Consider the following 23,985-nt stretch of genomic DNA (forward strand, 5'->3'; position numbering starts at 1 on the left):
CCCTGTCAGGGACTCTTGATCCAGGGATAGGAGAGAAAAAAAAATCTCATATGCAGTTTAGGTTTTAAATCCTTCAGTCTGAGAGCATGATGCATCTGTGTACTGCAAACTGACAGCCATTGGACCCAGGGGAGGATCAGCTTCAAGAAGCCTTACCACTGATCCTTTTACTTCTCTCACTTCATTCTGTGCTCCTACTCTAACTCCTAGTATATGTAATCACCCTCAATGGCCAACTTGACAGGGAACAACCTCTACAGCCATCACAAGACACTAACCAGGTGATGCCAGCACCCAAGAGGGGAATATAGCACAGTTATGATAAGAAAGAGGCCAGATTAAAATGAAATGAGGAACTGCAGCGCACGCTATACAAGGGTCACATGGCTTTAATAACTGACTCAATCCAAAATCCCAACCGCAGGCAAGAGGAGACATGTCAAAAACCTTGGCTATGAAACACAAGAGACAAAGAGAAGTGGTAACAGTTCCGGTGGGTGTGCCAAAGCTAGGGTCTAAGCCGCTGGATAGAAAGTTTACAGGAGATCCAGGTTAAGAAAAAGCCTAGTCTCTGGGGTTTCTGGTTTATTTAGCCAAAATAACAGACCAGCAAAATTGCCGGCCATATACCCTGCATGCAATGTAACGGATTAAGTTGAAACCAAAGAATATTAATAGGGCAGCTCTATTGCCTTCAGACTTTCGCTCAACAAATCCCTCTCTCTGGAGTGGATCCTGAGCTAGTGTCAATGATCATAGCTACAGTGTCAATAAGTGTTCAAATTGTTTTTTAGATTTTTAGGAAGGGGGATTTTTGTGAATTTGTCTAGTTCTACCTGGAATTCAGATTTATGTAACATCCTGAAATGTGTCAAGATATTTGAAAGCTCAGAAACACACAGTGCAATGTTATAATATGGCTCTTTGTTATGCTAATGATTTCTTCCCAGCTGCTCTTGTAAAGACAGCCAGCCAACCCATCAAAAAGGAATGAAACCAGTAGGCTACCTTCCTCTTTACCTGCTGCTAAAGGTTTTTATTACCACTAAGCTTGAGGGGCAAAAGCTGAGTCTTTCTTGGCACCTGTGAACAAAGCAGAGAGGAAAGACAGAACAGTTTCCTGTTACACACTCACTGCCACATGGAGAGATCATTGGGGATGAAAAATGATGCCCTCCTGCCTATAGTGATGCTATAGTTAATTTTTTTCCTCTTCTCTTCTCCCCCTCCCCCTTTTTATCCCCCTTGTCAGTAGCATTGAGAAGAGGCAATGTGGCAAAACCATTTATAAAACCTCATCTAATCTAGGTACTTACGTGCCCCCCTCAGTGTGATTCATGAAGATTTATTATTTTATTTTTATACTGATCTTACCCAGTAGATCTAGTCACATGACTAAGGGGAGCAGGAATTTGCCCTAAAATAATGCTGATGGCAAAGAGTCTCAAAGACATTAGGGGTACACCTCAATGACTGAATAGATCACAGCACAGATAGCCATCGATACCTTCATATATAGACATGATTTTAAGGTTGAAAAATAAACCAGATGAATTTGAAAAGAATCTGGAGATTATTTCTGAATTTCACCGGAAAAGAACTCCAATATATACAAAAAGTGAGCTGAGACATGCAGGAATCTGTCTCAGCAAGCAATGAAAGTGGCATTGCTCTATGGGCAACGTCTTGTTTGTTTATCCTATAAGTCAGGTTAAGAGGAGAAGGGGACAAAAATTATAACTAATGGGCCATCCTGTCAGCTGGTATGACTTTGGTATAGCTTTATCCAAGTCTATAGAGCTACATGGATTCACAGCTGAGGATTCAGGCCAATATGTTAAAAATGACTGGATAATAATAAAAGTCTGGGTCAAGTCTATGTGATTGTCATGTTGCTTGGAAACAGTCAGTGCCTTTAACTGCTGTAAGAGGCATGTAGAGCACATGCCCTTTAAAGCAGTTGATGTCCCAGAGTTTACTACTTACCGCTGTGGCGACTCCTTGTGGCTCATCTGGGGATTAGCTCTCAAATGGTCTAGGTCTGACACTCCCTCCTTTTGTTGTTCACCCTGTGGTGTCTCTCTCTCTGGACTCAAGTTACTCCATCTTCATGACTCAGTCCTCTGGCCAGGTCACTCTTGTCCTCCACTTGTGGGGTAACAAAGGCCCACCAGCCAAATGATCTATTTGCAAACCGAGATGGTTTTCCAATCCACTTCCCAATCTGTGCCACTTTACCAGTGACCAGGAGGGTAATGGGGGCCCACCCAATACCCTGGGTTCCAGCCCAGGGACACTGTATCCAGCAGCAATGGACTCTTCAATATCTAAGCCTGTTGCTTTTTCCCTGGACTTTTTCCTGCCTCTCTAGACTGTGACTGTAGACCTCCTCCCAGCAGACCCTCTGTCACCACCAACTTCCTCTCTTTATAAGCCTATCCCAGCTCTTCCCTCAACTGGGCTTCATCAGCCATTAGGACTTATCAGTCCTTGGCTCCCATCCAGGTGCAGGCTATAGGCTAATTGGCCTATTTTACCTATTCAGGCCTTCTGTGGTGTGGATGCCCCATCACGGATGGCCATTACCTCGCATTCCTCAAGGAAAATTCTGTGCTAAGAGGAAGAATGAAATGAACAGATCTTGATGGGATTGTTTGTCTTGTTTCTGCACACTTGGTACATCTGAAAAGATGTTATCTGTTGTAAATTGGAAACGATGTGGTGCTATCAGAGAGGAATAGCTAGCAGAAGGGATTAGAGAGACAAGTTGGGTGAGGAATATCTTTTATTGGACCAACTTCTGTTGGTGAGAGAGACAAGCCTTTGAGCTTACACAGAGCTCTGTGTAAGCTTGAAAGTTTGCCTCTCTCACCAACAAAAGTTGGTCCAATGAAAGATATTACCTCACCTACCTTGTCTCTAATATCCTTGGACCAACACAGCTACAACAGCACTGCATATAGCAGAAAAGGTGTCACTTTCCAAGTAAAATAGCCTTTCTCATTGATTTTTCCTGATATACTTAACCTGAGATCTTATGCCTTTTCATTGGGCACATTTTACGCTTCAGTATAGAACTTGAATGCTAGAGCTTTTGCACCAATTTATACAGTAACTATTGAAAATTCAAACAGGCTTGCAAACTTGCATGCATGGCCTATGGGCCTAGCTGATTTTGGTGGGAAAACTTTGCTTAGTTGCTGAGACTCATGAGAATAAAGTCTCCACCATCTTTCTGGAGGCATTTGCAAAACTGGGACATTAAAACACTGTCAGCCTCCAGGCTGCAATTACAGTACCATAAATGATTTACAGCATTCCATGGCATAAAAGCTTGAGAAAGCAACAGAAGGCTGCACAGCTCTGAATGCAGCCGTGTCTGCATGATCACTCAGCTGGGTTCACAAGTCTGATCCAAGACATTCCATACCTTACCACAGGCTTCTCTGATCTAGAAAGCCACAGACCCTCTGTGGTGAATTCAGCCTGCCCCCGCAGCTGCAGCAGTTTTGTTTTAACCACTCTGTGGAGAGTCAAAAGGGGGGGAAGGTTCTCATTCTAGCCCCCTAATGTGTCCTTCTGCACCCAAAACTGATCTATGCTCAATTCACCAAGGCCAAAACCCTGCTTTACATGGCCTTTGAAACATATCTCACATTTTCAAAATTAATCTGTGCTGGATAGACTGATGCAGAAGCTCTGGGCAGAATGCCGGAGCAATGTTTATGTTAGAGAAAATGGACCTCACAGAGATAGTTTGCAAACATCACAAGGCGAACTTGTGTAAACTCCCTTAGTTTAGTCATCTTTTTCCATCTGTCATAGAAGTTAAAAGTGATGGTCAAAAAACACAGGAAATTACTGTATATTCTAAGTGCTTTTGATTGGACTCATTGGCTGTCGTGAAAAATTCACATCTTTTTAACCATCTGCAAGATTCTCTGCAAGTACTTCTTCGATGGTGTTTTTCTAGAAGACATAGTGCTAGAAAATTCATTACTACTGCTTCACACCACTGTAAAATAACTTTATAACTAAATTGAGTATACTGGATTTTATCTTCATAAAATAAGGATTGCTTCACCTCTTACAAATTGCATGAAGATGAGTGGACAGTACAAGCGAGTAAATACATTTGATAGTCTTAGTATAACTGTGATATTCATTTAATAAAACACAAAATAAAATCAGTTATTTCATAGCAGTTTAAAGGATCCATTGAAATGAATGCTTCCTTTTGATAAAATTTACCCAAGTTTCCATATATGGAAATTGGTCTAAGTATACTTAATCCTGCCTCAGAGTGGAGGGATGTATTAGATGACCTATGATGTCCCTTCCAACCCTGTATTTCTGTGATTGTAACAAAAAGCAATTTTTATTTTACAGCACTGGATTTCACCTTTATTTCAGGAAGTCAGTGAGATTGCATAGGTGTAACTAAGTGCAGAATTAGCCTGGGTTCTCCACTTAAAATAGTGGGCTAGATTTACCAGTACCCTCTGGCTTTGTGCCATTTTGGCAACATAAATTAGCTGTAAATTTAGTTTCACCAGACAATTAAACCGGGTTTACAACTGCTTTGTGTGTTGTCAGACTGACACAAAGTAGCCAGAATGTACTGGTGAATCTAGCCTCCCAGTTTAATTCTCCTTTTAAACATTCAGTCCTCCTGTATCTATGTTCTATGTATCTAGTTCATTGTGTCTGCTGTGCAGAACTGGATCTTCCAGTAAGTATGGCAACAAATGGCACAGCACTGGCTAGAAGTACAAGATTTTAAATCAAAGGCAGATTGGGTAAGATGGTAAATACGATAAAAGAGAGAAAGAAAGACGAATGACCATGGGCTGATGAAACATTTGAACATAAACGTGGCCATTTTGAGTCAGACCAATGGTCCGTCTCGATCAGTATCCTGTCTTCCAACAGTGGCTGGTGCCAGATATTTCAAAGGGAATGAACAGAACAGGGCAATTATCGAGTGATCCATCCCCTGTTATCCAGTCCCAGCTTCTGGCAGTCAGATGTTTAGGGCCACCTGGGACATGGGGTTGTGTTCCTGACCATCTTGGCTAATAGCCATCAGGGACCTATCTAATTTTTTCTTAACCCAGTTATACTTTGGGCGTTCACTTCATCCCCTGGCAATGAGTTCCTCAGGCTAACTGTGAGTTGGGTGAAGAAGTACTTCCTTTTATTTGCTTTAACCTGCTGCCTATTAATTTCATTGGGTGACCCCTAGTTCTTGTATTATGCGAAAGGGTAAATAACACTTCCCTATTCACTTTTTCCAAAGATGAAAACAGCAATGTATCTCAGCCTTGCTCTGGAGGAGATCACCTCTAGGAGTGAAAGGATAGTTCAGCTTTCATGGCTCGTTCTGCTTTTGCCCTCTCTGCTGAGATTGCCATCCAGATATAATGGTGATTTGAGTGATATGGATACTTTTCCTCTGAAAATATTTAAATGCTCACATTTCAATCACTTAAACAACTGTGTGTCAGGCTATTTTTCCAAAAGTTAGTCTCAAAGAAGTTGTATAATGTAAATTCTTTAACAAATACAATAAGTATGAGCGAAATACAATGGTATTACTGTGTATTCTTTTAGAAAAGAGGTGCAGTACGGTATTTTTTTTCAACTGAAATAAACTATACATTTCAGTGGGAAATGTATAATCTAGTGGAAAGTGATCCTGGAGATAAAACAGCACTTTTATTCTTAATGACAATAAAATAGTCATAACAACAGAAACACCTTGTTCTGTTTCTATTTTCTATTGAACTTCTAGAACTTGAGATATAAGCATAGAATTGCCTGATGAAAGTCTCAATGCTTGGCAGTGTTACATTCTATGATTAAAGTATCTTATGGTGCAAAAGAAAACAATTCCTCTACAGATAAGAAGTTCTGACCAGTTCTCTCAAGCAGATAGCCTGGTATCAAATTGGGGAAGATGCATTATGCTCCACATAAGACATAAAAGAGAAGGGAATTAATATGATCTTGGGAAAATATCAATTGTTGGAAACTTGTGCTAGGAACGAAAGTGTCTTTGGTACTGAATAGTCATAGGGAAAAGACCTATCTGGTTTATATCCTTAGTATAACTCAAAGCATTACAAAACAAAAATGAAAGTACAAAACCCACTATGAATATATAATCTAAAACTTATAACAATAGCTGTTATATTTTTGTCAGTTTTCCCAGGTTGCTTCAGATTTCCCTCTTTTTCTCTTTAACATAACAATAGTTTGTCCCTTTGAAAAACCAATAGGAATGTTTAGTACATTGATGAGTTCTACATATTTACTTTCAGCACCTGTTATAATTTGTGAAGAAGGGTCAGGAGAAAGACATAAAGGAACACTTAAATTCACACTACTGTTCTCAGAGAATAGATAAAATAATAGCATTTGTGTATAGATTCTGTCCAACATTTAGACATACCAAGGTGCTAGGTGGCTTAGAAATACATTATATATACAGAGATAATTATAGAGTTGTTTCAGATAATTCCACATTTCAACAGAGTGTAAACAAGACCCATGAACTAACACCATGGCATTATGGCTTCATACATTGGATGCAAATTTCTCAAACGGGCTTGATTGTACAGAGTGCTGAGCACAATGGGACTTGATGGCATTCAGCACCTCACACATGTTCACCACACTGCATGACTAGGCCCTTACAGAATACTATAGTTTGCAAAGCTTGACCCAATTCTGTCATTAGCTATACCTGTAAAATCCCAGATGTCAGCCTTATGCCGCAAATAAATCTTCTACATTTGTCGGTATATCTTAAAATTCTGTTCCAAAGTGTTCTAAAAATTGACAATTTAGAAATCTGTGTTGGTCTGCATCTGTGGTAAAAGAACTGATTGTAATTTAAACCTTTTCAACATTGGAACAATTTGATTAAATGATATTTCTTTGGGGTGGGGGGAAGGAGGAAAGAATCCAATAGCCATTAAAGATGTGCAATCAAAATGAATTTTGGTCATTTTAATAAATATATATCAAAGAAACCTCACTTTACTACAACAACACATTAGTATACAAGAATCTAATATCTATGCTTAAAACATCAAATATGTATCAAATACTGAAAAAAGAGCAGACATTACTAGACTAATTGGGTATAATACAAGAAAATCAGCTTTTAAATAATTGGTCCTTGTGGACCGTGTGATCCTACTCATACATTGTATGAATGAGATCTATATTTAATATTATTATTAATAATAAAAAAGCTTCTGTCTTGGAGAAATTAGGCGTGATCCATATTTTCTCTATTTGTTACTGGATTCCTGTTATAATGATTACCTTTACAAACATGCCAGTTTTGTCTTAGATTACCAAATCAAAGTTATCTCTGTTTTTTGAAAATGTCTCTAAGCATTCAATATCCTTTCTATAGGAAATACTGCAAATAGTGAGGTAACTTTATTTAATTATGTATGTAAGGCAGCTGGCGAGCTTCCAAGGGTGACCAGTGGAGGTGCTGATGAAAGATGCCCAATTTGTAACCTTGACTATCAGGTACACATATTACCTGTCAGAAAGAAAAATAAATGCAGAGAAGGAAATCTTTGAAATCCATGGCCTACATTCTAAGAAGGACCCAATGCAGCAGTGAATCAAAACCCGATTCTGTACTACTAAACTCCATAGATATGCCATTGAGTTAAATGAGAACTGGACTGTACCCATAGAGTGAAATTTATCTCTGTGCAGAGGCCAGCACAAGAATTTAAAGGGTGCACAGCCAATTGTTCCTAAGGCAAGACCCAAGGAGAAAGAGCTGTCATTTGGATTCACGTCCCAACTAGGGACAGGCAGCAATATGATGTCATCTATGTTTTGGATTTGGCTGGTATGCACAGCACATTCTGACAGTTATTCAGGTGGGTCTGAAACCCAAAAATTAGGTGGATCCAGGACTCAAGACATTCTTAATCAACCCCTGAATAATGTATTACGTATGTTTTTTAAATGTGCATTTTAAAATGATGTACCTAAAAATGACCAAATTTTGTCTTTAATCATCGAAACATCAAGCCCTGTTTCTCCAAAAAATCTTTTTTAAAATTAAAACACATTTATTTCATATAAAATCTTGTTTATCGCCACAACTTTTATTAACATTGTGCTTTTTGTTTTGTTTTAAATCAACAGCAAAAGTCATATAAAACCCCCACATGCTTTTGCAATCTAAAAGAGAGAAATTATGCTAAACAGAATAAAGTATAAAGCATGCCATTGGTTCATGAACTTCATTATATGGAAGAATTAAAAAAAAAAGATCTTCAGCAACAGACAGTTGCCATAGAAATGCTCAAGCATCGAGTGCTTGTTTAGAAGACACATCTCTCTATTGTTTCTTAAATCCCTTCCTAAGGATGGCAAATCAAAAAGCAATCGAGCATCAAAAAGGAAGAATAGAGATGTTTGAATAGAAGTTGAACTCAGTATTTCAAAGGTTACAGGTTTCTAATAATATTGATCCACCCTGTTTTTTTTCTGTTTAGGTTAAATCCCTGCTGTAGCTTGGATTTTATACTTAATTTTCACACTGGCAAAAATTAAGATAAAAAGTAAGGCACCAAAAAAACCTGCCCTATATAATAACAAATCATCATAAGCCTCATTAATTATTACAGCTGAGCTGAAAATGTGCAAGTGATTCAGCTGTATGTGGTACTTCTGGTTAAGCTCCCATAAATAGGTATTTCATTACATTACATCCTATCTTTGTCAGTTGTACAAGACCGTTAAATATGTGAATTTAGCAGTATCAGTATGAGAGCGTAGAAACTGTTTAATCCCAGTCCATTGTATCCAGTCTTTTGTCACAACAAATATTGTGTTACAAGAAGCAGAGCACCCTTGCTGGTAATATCAGTTTGTTTACCAAACATCTATTTAATTGGTAAACATAATGGAGATCCTCTCAATTAATGGCAGACTCCATGGGAGAGGAGCTATAGAAAAGGGTATGTTTTCCCCATCTGGTTTATTGGTATTTTCAGTAACAAAAGCTAAACTATAGTTGTAAGCAGTAATTCAACTGTGCTCTTTATGAAGTCTCCATATTTATAAATAGCTCACTGATGCAGATCATACAGATGCTTAATGAAATCTGCTCTCCGGTCATTTAAAACTATATGCAATGTCTGCGGCATGATTGTATCAGTTGTACAAAACTATAAAAAAAATCCATTCAAAATACAATGTTGATAGATAACCGAACATGCCATGCATGCTTCAAAGTTACAGCAAAAAAGATGGCTCATATTTTACTTCCTTTGCTGCAGCACATTTTATTACTTGGTAAAGATTCCTTTTTCCTTAAGGACTTTTTCCAAGATTCGTTTATGTTGCTCTTGTCATTACATCCAGTCTCAAAATAATCATAAAATTTGCCTTTACATTCAGGAGCAAGGTTGCCTTTCATAGGTTCACAGTTTAGAGTGACACCATCTCGTTCAGTTTCATTACCTCCTTTCTCATCATTTAATTTTGCCTTTTCCTGATTACCATGAGACTTGGCATTAGTAATGAATATTTCATTAGCGAGAATCTGGTCATCATTTCTGTAAACAGGGGCACTGCCGATGCCATAATCCACCTGGTGGGAGCAACTTGGCAAAGATATAGGGGAGGAGGAGCAAGAGGAGGAGGAGGAAGAAGAGGAAGAAGAACTCTCCCCATTAGTATTAACAGAGAAGGGTAAATTTAAATAGTGATTGCCACATTCTTGATAAAAGCAGCACGTATGGAACTTTTCACACTCCTCCTTTGCCATCCGAAGACGTTTTCTATAAGGACAGTCTTGAGCCATGAACCACTCTTGTGATGAGGGACCACCAAAAGAGCAAGCAGAGAAGCACCAGTTGTTTTGCATGATAATTTCTCCATGGATTCTCTTCATTAAATTGTTTATGAGGACGGATCTCCGTAGGTAGACTTCAGGATCATCGATAAATTTCAGTTTTTCCAAAGACAAGTAAAGAATGTGTGCCCGCTCCTCAAAAACAGAAACTCTCTGAAAATGAAAGAGGCAAAAGAGGCAAAATGGAGTAAGAGTGTTTTGCTTTATACAATAAGAAAATTAAGCACTCTATTGGCAGTATGTAAATCCATCTAACATTTTGGGTGGGCCAAATTTCCTTTAAAATCTCAGCTTGGCCTCTGAATTTGTGCACCCATGTGTTTAGGGGCCAATTTTTCATGGCCAGAACTTCAGATGTGCACCCGAACTAGGGAGACAAATGGCTAAGTATATGACATGTGCAGGCAAACATTATTTGCATGCATAAATCCAGGTTTTAGAGTGACCGAACATTGGATGTGAAAAACTGGCTCTTTAATTGTGTCCTGTGTAAACTGTAAAGCTACTTTGCAATTTCCCTGAAATATTTTAGCTGATGTGGTTTTTTATTGTAATAGTGCAGGGACCGGCCCCTTTCCACTGTTGGGCTTCACCAAAGCCACCATACTGAATGGTGGCTTCCTCCTGCATGCTCTCCATACCATGGGCCTTCTAAGGATAGCAAGGTCAGCCAGTAACAACAGTCGAGATGGAACAAATGTCAGAACTGCCAATGAAATAGGCCTCCACAATGAGGAGTCTCCATTAGCCAAACTCTTACAGTGCTATTGTGTAGAAAAATGTTGGTAGTGTGGTAAAAACAATCTGTGGCATCTGGAGTGCAGCTGTTGGGCTCAGTATTACACCTACCAGTCCCTGGCTGTAGGGGAAATGCAGATGGGTGGGAACAAGGTCAGGAACCTAGAAAAGGTTGGGGATTTATGAAGAACCCTGGCCACAAGCTCACATATTCGCTTTTCTTTCTAGGCTCCTGCTAGGGTTTCCCTCTCAGCATGGGCAGTATAGCCAGGTTACTACTCCCATGGGAATCAAAGTGCAGCGGCGGTAGTGAATGCTACTGCCAGCAGTATTAACTAATTTCCATTTTTAGCACAGAATGTAATCTGTGTAGGAGTGGTGAAACACGTCACACGGACTGCTCTCATTCCTCCCGTTTGTGCCTTGGTCATCTCCTTTTCCCATATCCCCTTTTCACATAATTTTTGCAGAGGAGGAAGTGATAGCTATGAGGACTTAATCTATACAGTTTCCTTTTACTACACTTCAGCTCCCCTCAGCCCTGTAGCATTTTCCATAAACTGCTCCTGTCTGCCCTGCACTGAACAGGAGACACACAGGGGCCATGGTTAAGAGAATACAGTATATTCTAACAGTAAAAATTAGGAGTATTTTTCAAATGAATTCACAGCCAAAACTTTGTTCTCTGTTGCACTAGTTTTCTACAATCCATTTCTATCTTTAAATTAAAGTAAACACATAGGTTAACTTGAGCCCCTCATACTCTGCTACAGATGGTCCAAAGGCTTGACCAAACAGGCAAGCCTTTCACTTTGACCTGACCATAGCCAGATTTGTGGCCTGGGGGACCAGCAATGGCAAGTTTCAGAGACCTCCATTGTGAATGTTCTGCCACCAGTTCTCGAGACTGACTCCAGGGTTGTACAGCAACAGCAACCCAATGGATCACTCCCACTGTGACTAGACAAAAGGGAAGAGGTGGTCTGCCTAGGGATGAGGGGAGAGAGAACATACCTCTTTCTTTACAGTTTACACCATACGCGAGGGGAAAGAAGAGCATAAAAATGTGTGAGTTCTTCAATTAAATCTGAGGAAAATCATCTCCCTCTCTCCTCTCCCCACAGAGGAATGCTGAAAACTGGAAAACTTATTTGTGCTTGAAAGAATAAACTGGTGACCTATTTCCAGCATGATACATTTCCTCAATAGCAACAGAACAGTAACATGCAATAGACCTATCACAGAACTTAATACCTCCTATATATCTAGTCTTTACACTAATCCCTTCCCAAAACATAGTTCTTTGCTTCTTTCTGACCAAGACATATTCATTTTTAGAGGAAAAGGAGACATAGGAATGAAAAACAGCAATCCTTACAGGACAAAATAACTGGTTAAAATAGCTACTTTTAAAAATACATTATAATAAAGCACATTTTTCTGTACAGCAAATAAATAGATCAAGTAGTTTGAATGGTTTAGGGAAGTCTTTCACCTCTAGGACAATGGTGTAATTCCAGTCAATGCTATTAATAATTGAAAATTGGTGCTCTGTAATGGCTGTTCTGAGGTCTTTGTGAAGTGATCTAGTAGTTGTTCTGCACTTCTAAGTGGGAAACTGTCTACAGAAATCACCACCATCACTGGAATCCTGCCTCAACTGTGAGTCCATTATATGAATGGGAGACTGAACTATCCTCTCACCCATAAAGTTTGCCTCGCCTAATAAAGATTTAGATGCACTACAAGATACTATGGGAAGCTTGCACTGCCTCTGTCCTTGCTTTAACTATTCTATAGACAGAGACAGGGCTTCAGTCTCCAGGGCTGTCAAAGTGGTACCTTTCACAAGCATTAAAGTAAACAGATTTTTACAATAAAAGAATATATTGGGGGAAGGTTTATCTGTGTCTCAGAGATTAAATGCACAATGTAGCATTGCCGGAGAAATCAGCCATGATCCAGCAAGGTGCATGGCAGGGAGCTCAGTACGTTGCAGGATTGAGTGCTTATTGAGCAAAAGCATAAACAGTTTTTTAAAATGTCCCATGAATTGCTAGATAGCAATGTATGTGGTCATATGTCAAAATGTAATCTATAACTCCAGGCAAGCCCCTTTCTAGAAAAAAATATGTTGTTTGGGTTTTTAATTTGTTCTTTTGAGTTGTTAGGGTTTTTTGTTTTTTTTTAATAAGTAAGATTAAATTTGGAGTAGCATATACTCCCCTTTCAAGTAATTGTCTCTATGTAGGACCCAGTGGGGTATGTTGAGTCTAGCAATCCTGGAAGAGTTACTTTTGTCCAATTTACATTATGCATTTTTGGTGTGAAAGCCCTAGGGTAACCTCTGTAAACACAGTGCAACTGTTTATGAATAAAACATGTGAGAAAAATAAGTTATTCAGTGTTTATATTTACTGTTATTATAGCTGAACAAACCCCTTTGTTTCTTAAACTATGTGATGACAATAATAAAATAAAGTGTGAACTATTTGTTTCTATGCAAACAGATGGATTACTCTCATCATTTGGGTGGAGTATTTCAACTTCTGGAAATGAGTCAAGCAAGTGTTTCTAAGTATCTGAAATTCTCAGTAAAAAACGTCTAGTAAAAAACATACTTTATGCGTACAACTGCTGAGTGGTGGATGAAAATCCTCTTCTTCCACATATTTCCTTTTAAAGTATGTGATCTTGGATGTTGTTATAGGATTTGAAATTCCCCTGAAATGTGATCCTGTGGGTAATAAATCAGATATGACAAATGACATGTGGTTTGCCTGAGGTTCTCCAAACAAAATACTTTTCATTTCCCCTCTCACTACAGGATAAGTCTACCATATTTGTTTATATATATTTGTAGTGATCAAAAATAAACTTTTTATCTTACTAATAAATAACTCATCTGATGCAATAGCATGGGCAACTGAAGGTCATTCTGATAGACACTATAGGAAACTAGTGCGTTTAGCACATTTAGACATTCTCAGTACCTTTTTCTTTAATAAAACTTTCGTTCTGAGTTTACAGAAAGCAGTCCAACAAGTAGCGGCATTCGCCAGTGTATCATGTGCAGATTCCAGGGACCATGAGTTAAAGAAGAAATTTTATATTACAGTTGCTAAGTACATTCCATACACCTGGAATAAGATTTAGTAGGCTAAGATTTTTTCTGTTTGATAATTTTGTGTCCTAGTGGAAAGCCACAAATGTTCCTGTAAAATTACAACTGACTGTAGCATAGATCAGATATACTCAACTAAAGGTAAAAGTCTTTTTCTACCCTTCCTGAAAAAAAAAAAAAAAAGGTAACATGTCTTCGTGGACAAATAGATTTGATGGCAGCACTCATCATTACTCAATATCTTATTGACAGGCACCCAGATTAGTTACAATGCTCATTTTTATAATATTTTATCTTCAGACCGTTCTAAATAAAGATGGCCATGCTCGGCCCCTCGTCCTTTCCCCCACCCCACCCCCGCAGAATAAAGATACCATCTCTAGAGGAAGCCCAAGCCCTGTTTTGGTCCATGCGAAATGTAGTGATGACAAATGCCTTGTTAATAATAATAACAATAATAATAATCACCAGTTATGTGCACGGTTCCTTAAGAGGAGTAGGGGCGGGAAATGACAGCCAGCCAGAATGTTCTGACTTTTATCCCTCTGGAAAGTGACTATGGTATAATATTTCCTGGGTCAATCTATCCATATGCTTCCACGGACAGTGACATTGAAATGACAACGTAGCCATCTATTTCCCCCCAGGCATTACTGTGCGGGATAAATTGCTGCACGCAGAAGCTGGTTCGAGTGGATCCAGCTCTGTGCCAAAAAGCACCGGCTTCTGCTATGTATTCAGAAGAGCACCGTGACATTCATTTTTGCCCAGAGCACTTTTCACTTAAGGCTACTGAAGCCTACCCTCCACCCCCACCGTTTGGCCACTAGCTCAGCTGCCCTAGAGAGGCAGGAGGGGAGCCATACCTGCCAGAGGATGACATGGTGCCCTGCCTGCCTGCTGCTGAGCCTGGCTGGCATCCGAGGGGCTAGTCTTGCCGCAACAGCGCGACTCCCACAGGGTCTGGTACTCCGCGATCTCGGCAGCTCCTCCAGAGACAATGGGCTCGCAGAATCTCTGCATGGACAGCACCAGAGTCATTGCTGAGCGCCTCAGACCTGCAAGCAGAACAAAACCCCCAGGTCAGCGAGCTCAGCTGCGGGCATGGGCGAGTCCCCGGCACCGCACCGCAGAGGAGGAGCACGGCTTTCCAGGAGGGACGGTCACTTCTTCACCAGCCTTTTCCCTTGCCCCCTCGTCCTTCCCTCATTCCGCTCCCCAGTCGGCCGGGCCGCTCTCTCGCGCAGCCCCCAAACTCTCTTGTCCACCACTTTAGTCTCTGGCTCGCTGCAGCTGGCACGTCCAGCCTGGGGCGTCTCTGTCTCCAGCTCGCGCTATGCTGATTCCCTGGCTTATTGTTCTCGGCTCGCCCCCTCCCCTCCCCGGCCCCGGCTCCGTGTAGCCAGGTGCCTTTTACAATTACACTATTCAGCCGTTAGCGGGAAAACCCCTCTCGACTTAAAAAAGAGTGACCAAATCACAGGCGTCGAAGAGCCCTCCCTCCCTCCCCCACGAGCCCCCCCCCCGCCAGTCCCATCCCTTTCCGTGGAAACACTGTAAATCAAAAGGAGCAGATCCGAACGATGCTCACAGATTGCATGTAACACATCAGTTCATTCGCTTCCCCTGCTCCGTCTGCGGGTCTCATTCTCAGCAGCCCGGCCTCGGCAGCCACAGCGTGTGTTTGTGTGTGGTGGGTTTGTCGTCTCTTTCCCGGCTCCCAAACGCGAGGCACGGAGAGACTTGGGTAGTTGTTTCCACTAGCCCCGATCGGACTGAACTGGATCTGCCTCCAGTCAAAAGACTGTGAGATCAAGACAGAAAATTGGCTCCAGTTTCAACCCGTGAGTTGCAGTCCCACAGGAGCCAAGCACAACATCAACGGAGCAGGCAGAATATTAAACAGGAGCGGGGACTCCAGGGCCAGCGCCAGGCAGCGATCTGCCTCCCATCGCAAACGCAAAGCAAGCGAGAGAGAGGGAGAGAGAGAGAGCAAACTTTCTGAGAGGGGCAAGAGCTCAGCTCACTTTCCCCAGCTCACCTACTTCTTGGCGCAGGAGCACAGAACAATGCACTGAGCCAGAGCCTGGCCCCTCCCCCGCCTCTTCTCTCCAAAAAATTGGAATTTAGTTGCCTCCTCCTGCATTTCTCAGGTCAGTGCTACTGCAGGAAGACACGGATCCAAGGGGGAGGCCCGTGGGCAATGGTAAGAGGGCGGAGAGGGGGAATGAGATCCTAGCAATTAAAAATGCAACCAATTAAACTCTGCCTGACAGGAGAAAGATATCAGAGGCAGCAGAAGTGAGCGATTAAGAAAAAGAAATCATTAACGTCTGTCAGATACTTTAAGAATGCACCAGGAGTGCCACTTTCTTCAGACCTGGGCATCCAGCATGTGCAGGCTTGCTAGATAACATTAATGGCCCAATCCTATAGTCCTTACTCAAGCAGAAAATTTGCATTCACTTCAAACTGAGTAGTGGGAGTCAAATGGGATTTCAACTAAAGTCTGTGGGAGTTTTGGCGAGGAAGGACTACAGAATCCAACCATAAAGGCGCAATTTCAAATTCCCTTCATGAAACCATGGGTAATATCTCAGTTAAGCCTTTCTTTCCCTGGAGAAAGAAATAATGGCCCGGGGATTATGGACCACGACCTAATCTCGTAGATTACATTATATATATTAGTTACAGTATCTTATTTATTTACCATGAGAATTCCCCTACATGGACAGGCTGATCAGGAGTAGTCCAGGCTCACCCAGGACTGAGAACCAGCTAAAAATCAAATACATGCTACCTAAAAAGATTATGCTATCATTGGAAAGCACACATGAACTGATCTACTCATTAATCTACCCTGAGCAGTCACTCACAGTCAGACATCAGGCTCCTGACGCTGGCACTATGTCAAGACTTAGCATTTGTCCTTAGAGAAAAGGGGTTGGAAGAGACCCGCGGCTGCTTTGGAGGTCAGGATTTCTTTGCATTTAATAACTTCTTTTAAATCAGTATCTCTCGCAGATGCCTTTTTTCTGACAGATATTTTTATTAGAATAAAATTTGGAATAAAAGTTTACATTACTGCTTTTTTTAAAAAAAATTCATTTCAAATAGGTCTTTTTATGTTTGAGCACAAACACGTAGACAGCATACATGGAAAGACGAACATGCTGGGATGCTTTCTGAACAGTTCTCAGAGTAGAAACAGATTCATCTTAAAAAATAAAAATTTGCAGACAGTTTTTAAAGTAAATTAACTGTTCCTGCTATTTACAACATACAAAATTAATAGAGCCAGGTTGGTTTAACTTTTATAAACAGCTACTGTCCATAAACAAAATCTGTTCTCCCACACTTTTTATAACAAACATAAATAATAATACAAAATACATACATGGCATTTATTCTGTCCATCTCAGAGTATTTTACAAAGGTAAGTGTCACTATCCCCAATTTGGCAGCAGAGAAATTATTTTACATGCAAGAGGTTGAAGCCTAAAGTTTCAAAAGGGGCATCTAATTTGGGGTGCCCTAGTCACCTAAGGCCTGATTTTCAGAGATGCTGGCTTCCCACAACTCCACTTGTCTTAAAAGAGAGTTGCGGTATTCAGCACCTCTGAAAATCAGGCTACACGGGTATAAATTTGGGCACCCCCAAAAAAACAAAACCCTGAAACACCCCAAATCAGAATTCATTTCTGAAAAAAAAAATGTTTCCAAGCACCACTTTCTGTCATATTTACTCAAGATAAATAATACCTTGCTGCACAAATAGGGGCTTCCGTGAGACTCCTCGCGGGTTAGGATACTTTTCAGATAGAGTTTACAGAGTGACTGCTTGCAGGTTAAGATACTATTCATCATGATTAAGGGTGACAGAATTTAGTCCAAGTGATTTACCTGTGATTTACCAGTGGGGCAGCAAATCAATGGCATAAGAAGAAATAGAATCCAGGTCCCCTTGACTCTCAGTCACATTCCCACTTAATTTATTATATGCAATATATGGATTCAATCCAAATCCCATTTATTTCATTGAGACTTTTCAGAACAACATATGAATCGTTAACACCACTGGATATAAAAGGATAAAAGATGTATACCTGAGCGCACAGTACATTTACTATACTAAACTGCAGCAAAAGGTTGACGTTTAGGGCTGAATTCAATGTTAAAAAAAATCCATTTCGGAGCCTTGTTTGGGCTTCAGTGGCATTTTTTATTGAACCCAGCCCTTAATCCGTAGGCTACCACAATTTTTCCACGTTGCCAGCCAAATGCATGCAGTAGGCGGACACCCTGAGGCATCTATCTACAGCAGCCTGAATATTAAAATGTCAAACTTTTTCTGCATGCAGTGTTACATAGTAAGACTACTATACATTGCTACTCTATTCCATTTGCTAGGATTTTTCACTTCAGAGCCATTATGATGTTAATGAGAGAACTCTAATGATGTCATTCATTTTGTGACAAGTCTGATGCAATGTCAATGAAAAGGGCTCTTTGTACAGTTCTAGAATGCCTCTACAAACAGAAGTTACATTTAAAATGCTTGTTACAATAGTGCTGCAAGGTCTCACTAAGATCAATAGAGACCAGGAAATAGAGTGGCTACTCCAGTCAACTCCTGAGCTTGTACTGCCTAGGCCTCACTGTTTACCACACATTCTGTAGCAATTCCATAGCATAATAGGATGATTTAAGGACAGAAAGGCATTCTTAACGCTACATCTCGCCTTGCTTTTCCGAGCTGTATTAAACAATTGTTGATTCATGTACTTAGGAAATGAAGTTGCCCAAATTTTGCTGGCTGTGCTTGGTTATTATTTAATATTTAACTTGCTGTGGCCCCCAAAAGCCCCATGGGGCACTGTACAGCCACCTGCAAAGCCACAGTCTAAGAAACCTAGTGCCATACAAAGGGCGGGGGAAGAGAAATACAGTCAAATATATGCAATGTTTATCCTGTATATACATTTATAACAAATATAACTCTATGAAGTGTAAACTAGTCCCTCCTCCTCTTCAGCTTAGCCCTTATTAATTGGCTTCTTTTTTAATAGGCAGAGGTGAGCACTGGAGAAAGGTCTGAAGGAGGGAGCGGAAAGGCCCTTGCAGTTCAGTGCAGGGAGGGCTTTCCATGTGTCATGGCAGAAGGCATGGAGATGCTCATGTGAGACGCTGACACATGGGCAAGCAATGCTCATTGCTGGCGTGGGGGAGGGGCGACGCGACAAGAGAGGAGTGAGCCAATAGGAAACGGCGGCGTTGGGAAGGTATTTGAAGGAGAAGAAAAGAAGCTTGAACTTGATGCAGGGAAACAAGAAGGGGGCTGCAGAGGGATTCAGTGTGATCAGGGCAACGAGCAGGCGAGATGATCTCAGGCGCTGGAATGATGTGGGTGTCAGAAGGCTGGCTGGGGGGAAGTTACAGTGACGAAGACGGGAGATTATCAGGGCCTGGAGGAGAATGTTTGTTGTGTGGACACAGAACATTAAGGCTAGATGCTAGCAATGTCGTGGATAAAGCAGCAGCAAGATTTGGACACAGCCTCGGGGCAGCAAGAGAAAGGGAGGAGTCAAAGAAGAGCCTCCCTACGTGAAGTGCTTGGGTGACAGGGAGAATGGTGACGTTGTCAACAGCGAGAGAAAATGAGTCAAGTGGCGCAGGGTTTGGTCATGTTAAATTTAAATTAGCAAGATTCCCAGGAAGAGACGGCCGAGACACAAGCCAAGATATAGGATTGCATGAAGAGAGAGGGATACATCCGAGTGGAAGGGCAGATCTGCTCCTTCTTTATGATTATTAAATAATAGTAATATATAGTAGCATCACCATTTACACCCTGTTGTACAAATATAGATTCCCAGATGTTCCCTGCACTGGCCAACTGTCAGTCTAACACATGAACGAACAAACAAAAAGGCGCAAGGCAAAGCACTTGACAACAGTGAAAGTGAGGGAGAGTGTGGGGATTATGAAGTAAGCAGGGGTTGATTCAAGAGGTTAGTTTGAAAGAGAGGAGATAAGGTGCTTCACAGATAAGAAGTTAGATCTTTCAGCCACAGAGGCAGCCTGATAGAAGGTATGAAACAGACTGTGGAACAAAGAGGGAGAAGTAAGGGAGAAAAGTGCAGGGCGTAGAAGGAGGAAAGTATAGTGGTGGAAGCAAAATCATGTAGGGTCTTGCAGTCAGATGAATGATTTTCCATTCATTCATATACATATTGCATTGGAAATGTAGATAAAAGCTGCTAGGCATATATACGCATTCTCCAACAGCAGTGAAAGAGTTAAGTCAGGTCTGAAATACCTAGACTGCCAGAACAACAGAGCTACACGCCAACAGGGTCAATTCAGCTCTTCATCCTCTGAGATAGATAAACTACAGACTTGCCAAGTCTGGTGTTTTTCCCTGTAGTTTTTGGCCCTTAATTCAGGGGAACTCAAGCAATCCGCTAGTTTTTCTGATGCCTGACTCTCATGGCAGTGCGGGGGGAATTCACATGAAATCAGAGGGTGGTTTGTGTGTTTTAAGAAATAGTGCTGGCGTGAAAATGCTTCTAAATCATCCTCAGCTTCCTTGACTTCTCTCCTTATTTAGATTATCCAAATCTAGATGCTCCAGCCTCTCTCACAAGACCTAATTATAAGAATATTGTCTCCCTTTTTATTTAATGTCCATGTGCCTCCGATTTTTCATTGAATCCCCCTTCCTACTGGAATTTTCTTATGACAACTTCTTGGGGTTATTTTTTGGAGGTTTGTTGGGGCTACTGTGTTGTTCCCTGAGCGTAGACAGCAAATACTTCTATAGGAAAAAAACGCACTTTTTAGATTTTTGACTTTCCAGGGTATGACCTTAAGATCTTATTACCACTTATTTTAAGACGCCAGAACACAACTGTTTGAAGTGGTTTGACTTCATGCATTTCCCTTTGATATTCTAGGGTTAAGTGATAATTAAGTAGTACTAACAGTCACTCCTCCCCACCATTTTCTTACTACTTGTCACCATGAAAGAGAAGAAGAATGGCAAGGAGAGCTTCTTTAAATTATTGGGATTTAAATAGTATATTGCACCTATGAGGAGCTCCCTCCAAATGTATGTCAATATCTCCACACTGGATTCATTACAGCTAAACTTTAAAATGGTTATGATGGTATGTACCTGGATTTAGGCAAATACATGACAATGCATGCAAATTTGCAATTTTTCTTTTTTTTGGTCAGGGGAATTTGGAAGGTGTAAAACCAGCTTCCATTAAGTCTATCATACACATCTTCCCCCCTTCCCCCCCAGATGAGCTCTTAAAAACCAAGATCCTGCCGGTTCTATGAACACAATAAGATTCCATGGTCTTTTTTTAAAAATAAGAGTAGATGCTTCTTCCAATTTTCTCAGCCAAAATATCCTTTACCCACTGCTATATGCGTCACCACCACCCAACTGGTGGCTGCGTGCTTCTTCTAGGTATATAGACCTCCACCCTGCTTCCACTGAAGTCAAGGGAAATTTAGGTTGCAAAACTCTTTGAGATGCTGAGTGGTGAAAAGTGCTTCCGATACCATAAATTATAATTAATGTTATTTTTAACATACTTTTTTTTTTGTAATTAGTATTTCTAATTAGTTAACCTTTGTAAAGACTGTTGTAGTTGAAAAAGTGCTAGATATGATTATTATTATGACTGGAGTACTAGAATGAAAGGGGTCAAACAAATCTGGGTGGGTTGACAAAGCAAAAGCAGTTTAATATCACAGAAGTCCAAAATCTCAGCGCGGTTCTCTGTATTCATTCTTTAAAGAAGCACCAATTAAAATTGCTTTCCCGGCTCACTTTTCTCTCCAGTGCAGCAGTACATGAATGTCTCTGGCACTATAAATTAGATATTTTATGGGATTAATTATATTGCCTTCTTAGCTTTTGTCCGCTGAAGAAAGTAAACAAACAACAACAAAAAGTGTTTTGGAACAAAGAGCGAGTTGTCTTCCCCTGTGCTGTGTACTACTTTCCATGAAGAATAAGAGCTATCATTATTCTTTTACAAGTTTCCTTCTAAGGGAAATAAACACCAAAGGTAGGATTCCAAGGAAATGACTCACAAATATTGGCAACCGGCTTCGAAAATTGGATCCAGTCTTCGCAGAAGCCTTTAGCAGAATACTAACCCTTTTTATTTTCAAAATAAACGTTTTCAATAGATGAACATCAGCTGTGTGTGTATAAGGAAACGGAGACAGAAACAGAACCCATTTTTCAGGTCTCCCCCTCTTCCCCCCAGGGCATGGCTTCTGATGCCATTTTTAGCTGAAAGCTGGAAATTGTTAATGATTGTTAATGACTGACTGAGTCATCCTCGGGAAACTGAAGCTCACCTTCTCGCAACGCTCCGACAAGTACTGCGGGATGGGAAGAGGGGTGTAAAACGGAGTAGCTCTAAGTAACATCCAGCACTAAATACCTACCGCAGCATGTGGGGAGTTAAGGGGAGAGTCCGGAGTCTATGAACTGCCTTTCCTGCCTGCTTTTGAGTCAGAGCCTTAGTCCGGTTACATATTTTTGCTCTTGGTGTGAAATTCTGCGGGCAGTTTCGGAGCGGTGACGTGCCGGACCAATGGCTGGCTGGTGTAAACGTGTAGCGGCTCTAGGCACCCAGAGCCGGAGGAAGCTCTCTTTCCCCAGCGATCTAGGTGCTTGCGAGTGTCACCCCCAGCAGCACACAGCGCCCCCAGGCTGCCGAGGCGCTGGGCTCAGAGCTTGGCGGTGCGGCTGAAACGCAACGAGCCGCCGGTGCTGCGCGATTCGGGGCGGGCAGGTGCAGCCCAGGTGGGTGCCGAGCGCCCTTCGGCTGGAGGGCAGTGGCCCGCCCGCGCGCCCCGCCACAAGGCGAGCCGCGGGGAGGGAGATGTCCCCAGGTCACTCGCGGGGGACGGTGGCAGGGAGCGGGCCAGGCTGGCGCCGCGCTTTTCTCCTGCTCGGCTCCCGAGCTGGGGACCGGGCTGCCCGTGCAGCCGGGGTGCGCGGCCAGGCCGCCTCCCTGCAACCCCAGGGCAGGTGCGCGCCAGGCGGCCACGCTTGCACGCCAGCTGAGCTCGCCAGGCGCCCGCACGCCGCCCCCGAGCCCTGCTCATCGATCACCCGCGCGGCGAGCTGGCGGCGCATCCCGACAGACGGCCGCTGGGCCGGCCTCCTCCCGCCCCTGCACTGAGAGCGGCCTGGAGCGGGCGGAGCTCAGCAGCCCCGCTCGGCGGAGGCAGGGCCCGCGCGAACCCGCCGCGCTGCCCGGGTGACCCCCCACGGTGAGAACCAGGACGGGACAAGCGCCCTTCCTCGGCGCGCAGGGCAGGGCGCCCCCTGGGCTGCTTCGCCCCTTGCCGCAGTCGTGAGGCGGCTGGCTGTGCGGGAGGGTGGGTGAGGGCAGCCTGGGCCCTGCCCCCGGCGCCAGCATGGAGTGAGAAGACTTGCGGTCTCTAGCCTCCACCGCAGTGACCTGCCCCGGCATCTCCCTGGGCCTCGGGTCTCTCCCTCCTCTAGTTCAGCTCTAGACGTGTTGGGGCAGGCCGGGCAGCCTCTCTGCTTCCAGGCTCAGTGGAGGCCTCCGAGCAGTAAGATAATGCAAATGCTGATGAGTCAGACTGGGGGCCTGTCGAAAGGAGAAATCTTGGTGATGTTGGAAGTTGAATGGCAGTTTGGAGGCAGGCCCCAAGGGGAGAAGGAATCCAATGAAAGCTTCCAAAAGACACCAGTCGCCTCCTTTTCAAGAACAATTTCATGAGAAGGCAAAGTCCAGGGTGGCAAAACTGTGCAAATAAAATAATGACAGCCTTAATTTTTAAATGGCATTTAAATTGAAAAAGACCATGCTAAAGCCTCCTGCAATCCCTAGGACTGCATACAGATTAATCTGTGGTGAGGACAGGTAACTCTCACTGTACAGTATTACATATTGGTTTGGATTTCAAGAACTCACAAACAGATCTAGCTACCAAAGCACTTGTACACAAATAAGTGGCTATAGCATTTCTTCCTGAATATTATTTTTATTTGTATTACTGTAGCACGTAGGAGCCTAAATCATGGGCCAGAATGCCACTGTGCTAAGTAAATGTACAAACACAGAACAAAAAAACGGACCCTGTTACTGCTACTGTTGCTTACTACTCATGTAGTATAGTACTTTTCATCTGTGGGTCTCAATGTGATCTACAA

At 42.1% G+C, this 23,985-nt stretch overlaps 1 protein-coding gene across 2 annotated transcripts; it reads right to left on the reverse strand.

Annotated features, from left to right (window-relative positions):
• Positions 1-9,301: 9,301 nt before the first annotated feature.
• Positions 9,302-15,473, reverse strand: SERTAD4 (SERTA domain containing 4). 2 transcript variants are annotated; one of them, XM_067565413.1, is made up of 4 exons: positions 15,358-15,473; positions 14,633-14,824; positions 13,264-13,379; positions 9,302-10,057 (listed from the first exon to the last, which is right to left on the reverse strand). In XM_067565413.1, the coding sequence occupies exons 2-4, from the start codon at positions 14,805-14,807 to the stop codon at positions 9,302-9,304; spliced, it is 1,047 nt and encodes a 348-aa protein (XP_067421514.1). In that variant the 5' UTR covers positions 14,808-14,824; positions 15,358-15,473. The 2 variants fall into 2 exon arrangements, with proteins under 2 accessions (XP_067421514.1, XP_067421515.1); XM_067565414.1 differs by lacking the exon at positions 15,358-15,473 and having other exon boundaries at positions 14,633-14,933.
• Between the last annotated feature and the right edge of the window lie 8,512 nt (positions 15,474-23,985).

The sequence above is a fragment of the Emydura macquarii genome, unplaced genomic scaffold (assembly GCF_026122565.2).
Source record: "Emydura macquarii macquarii isolate MOO-44397 ecotype Brisbane River unplaced genomic scaffold, CSIRO-AGI_Emac_v2 contig_2676, whole genome shotgun sequence".
Lineage (NCBI taxonomy): Eukaryota > Metazoa > Chordata > Testudines > Chelidae > Emydura > Emydura macquarii.

Coding starts and splice junctions, on each gene's coding strand:
- SERTAD4 (XM_067565413.1), bottom strand. CDS start 14,807: ATGACTCTGGTGCTGTCCATGCAGAGATTCTGCGAGCCCATTGTCTCT. Junction 13,380..14,632: donor ACCATGTCATCCTCTGGCAG/GTATGGCTCCCC, acceptor TATTACCCACAG/GATCACATTTCAGGGGAATT. Junction 10,058..13,263: donor TCAGCAGTTGTACGCATAAA/GTATGTTTTTTA, acceptor TTTCATTTTCAG/AGAGTTTCTGTTTTTGAGGA.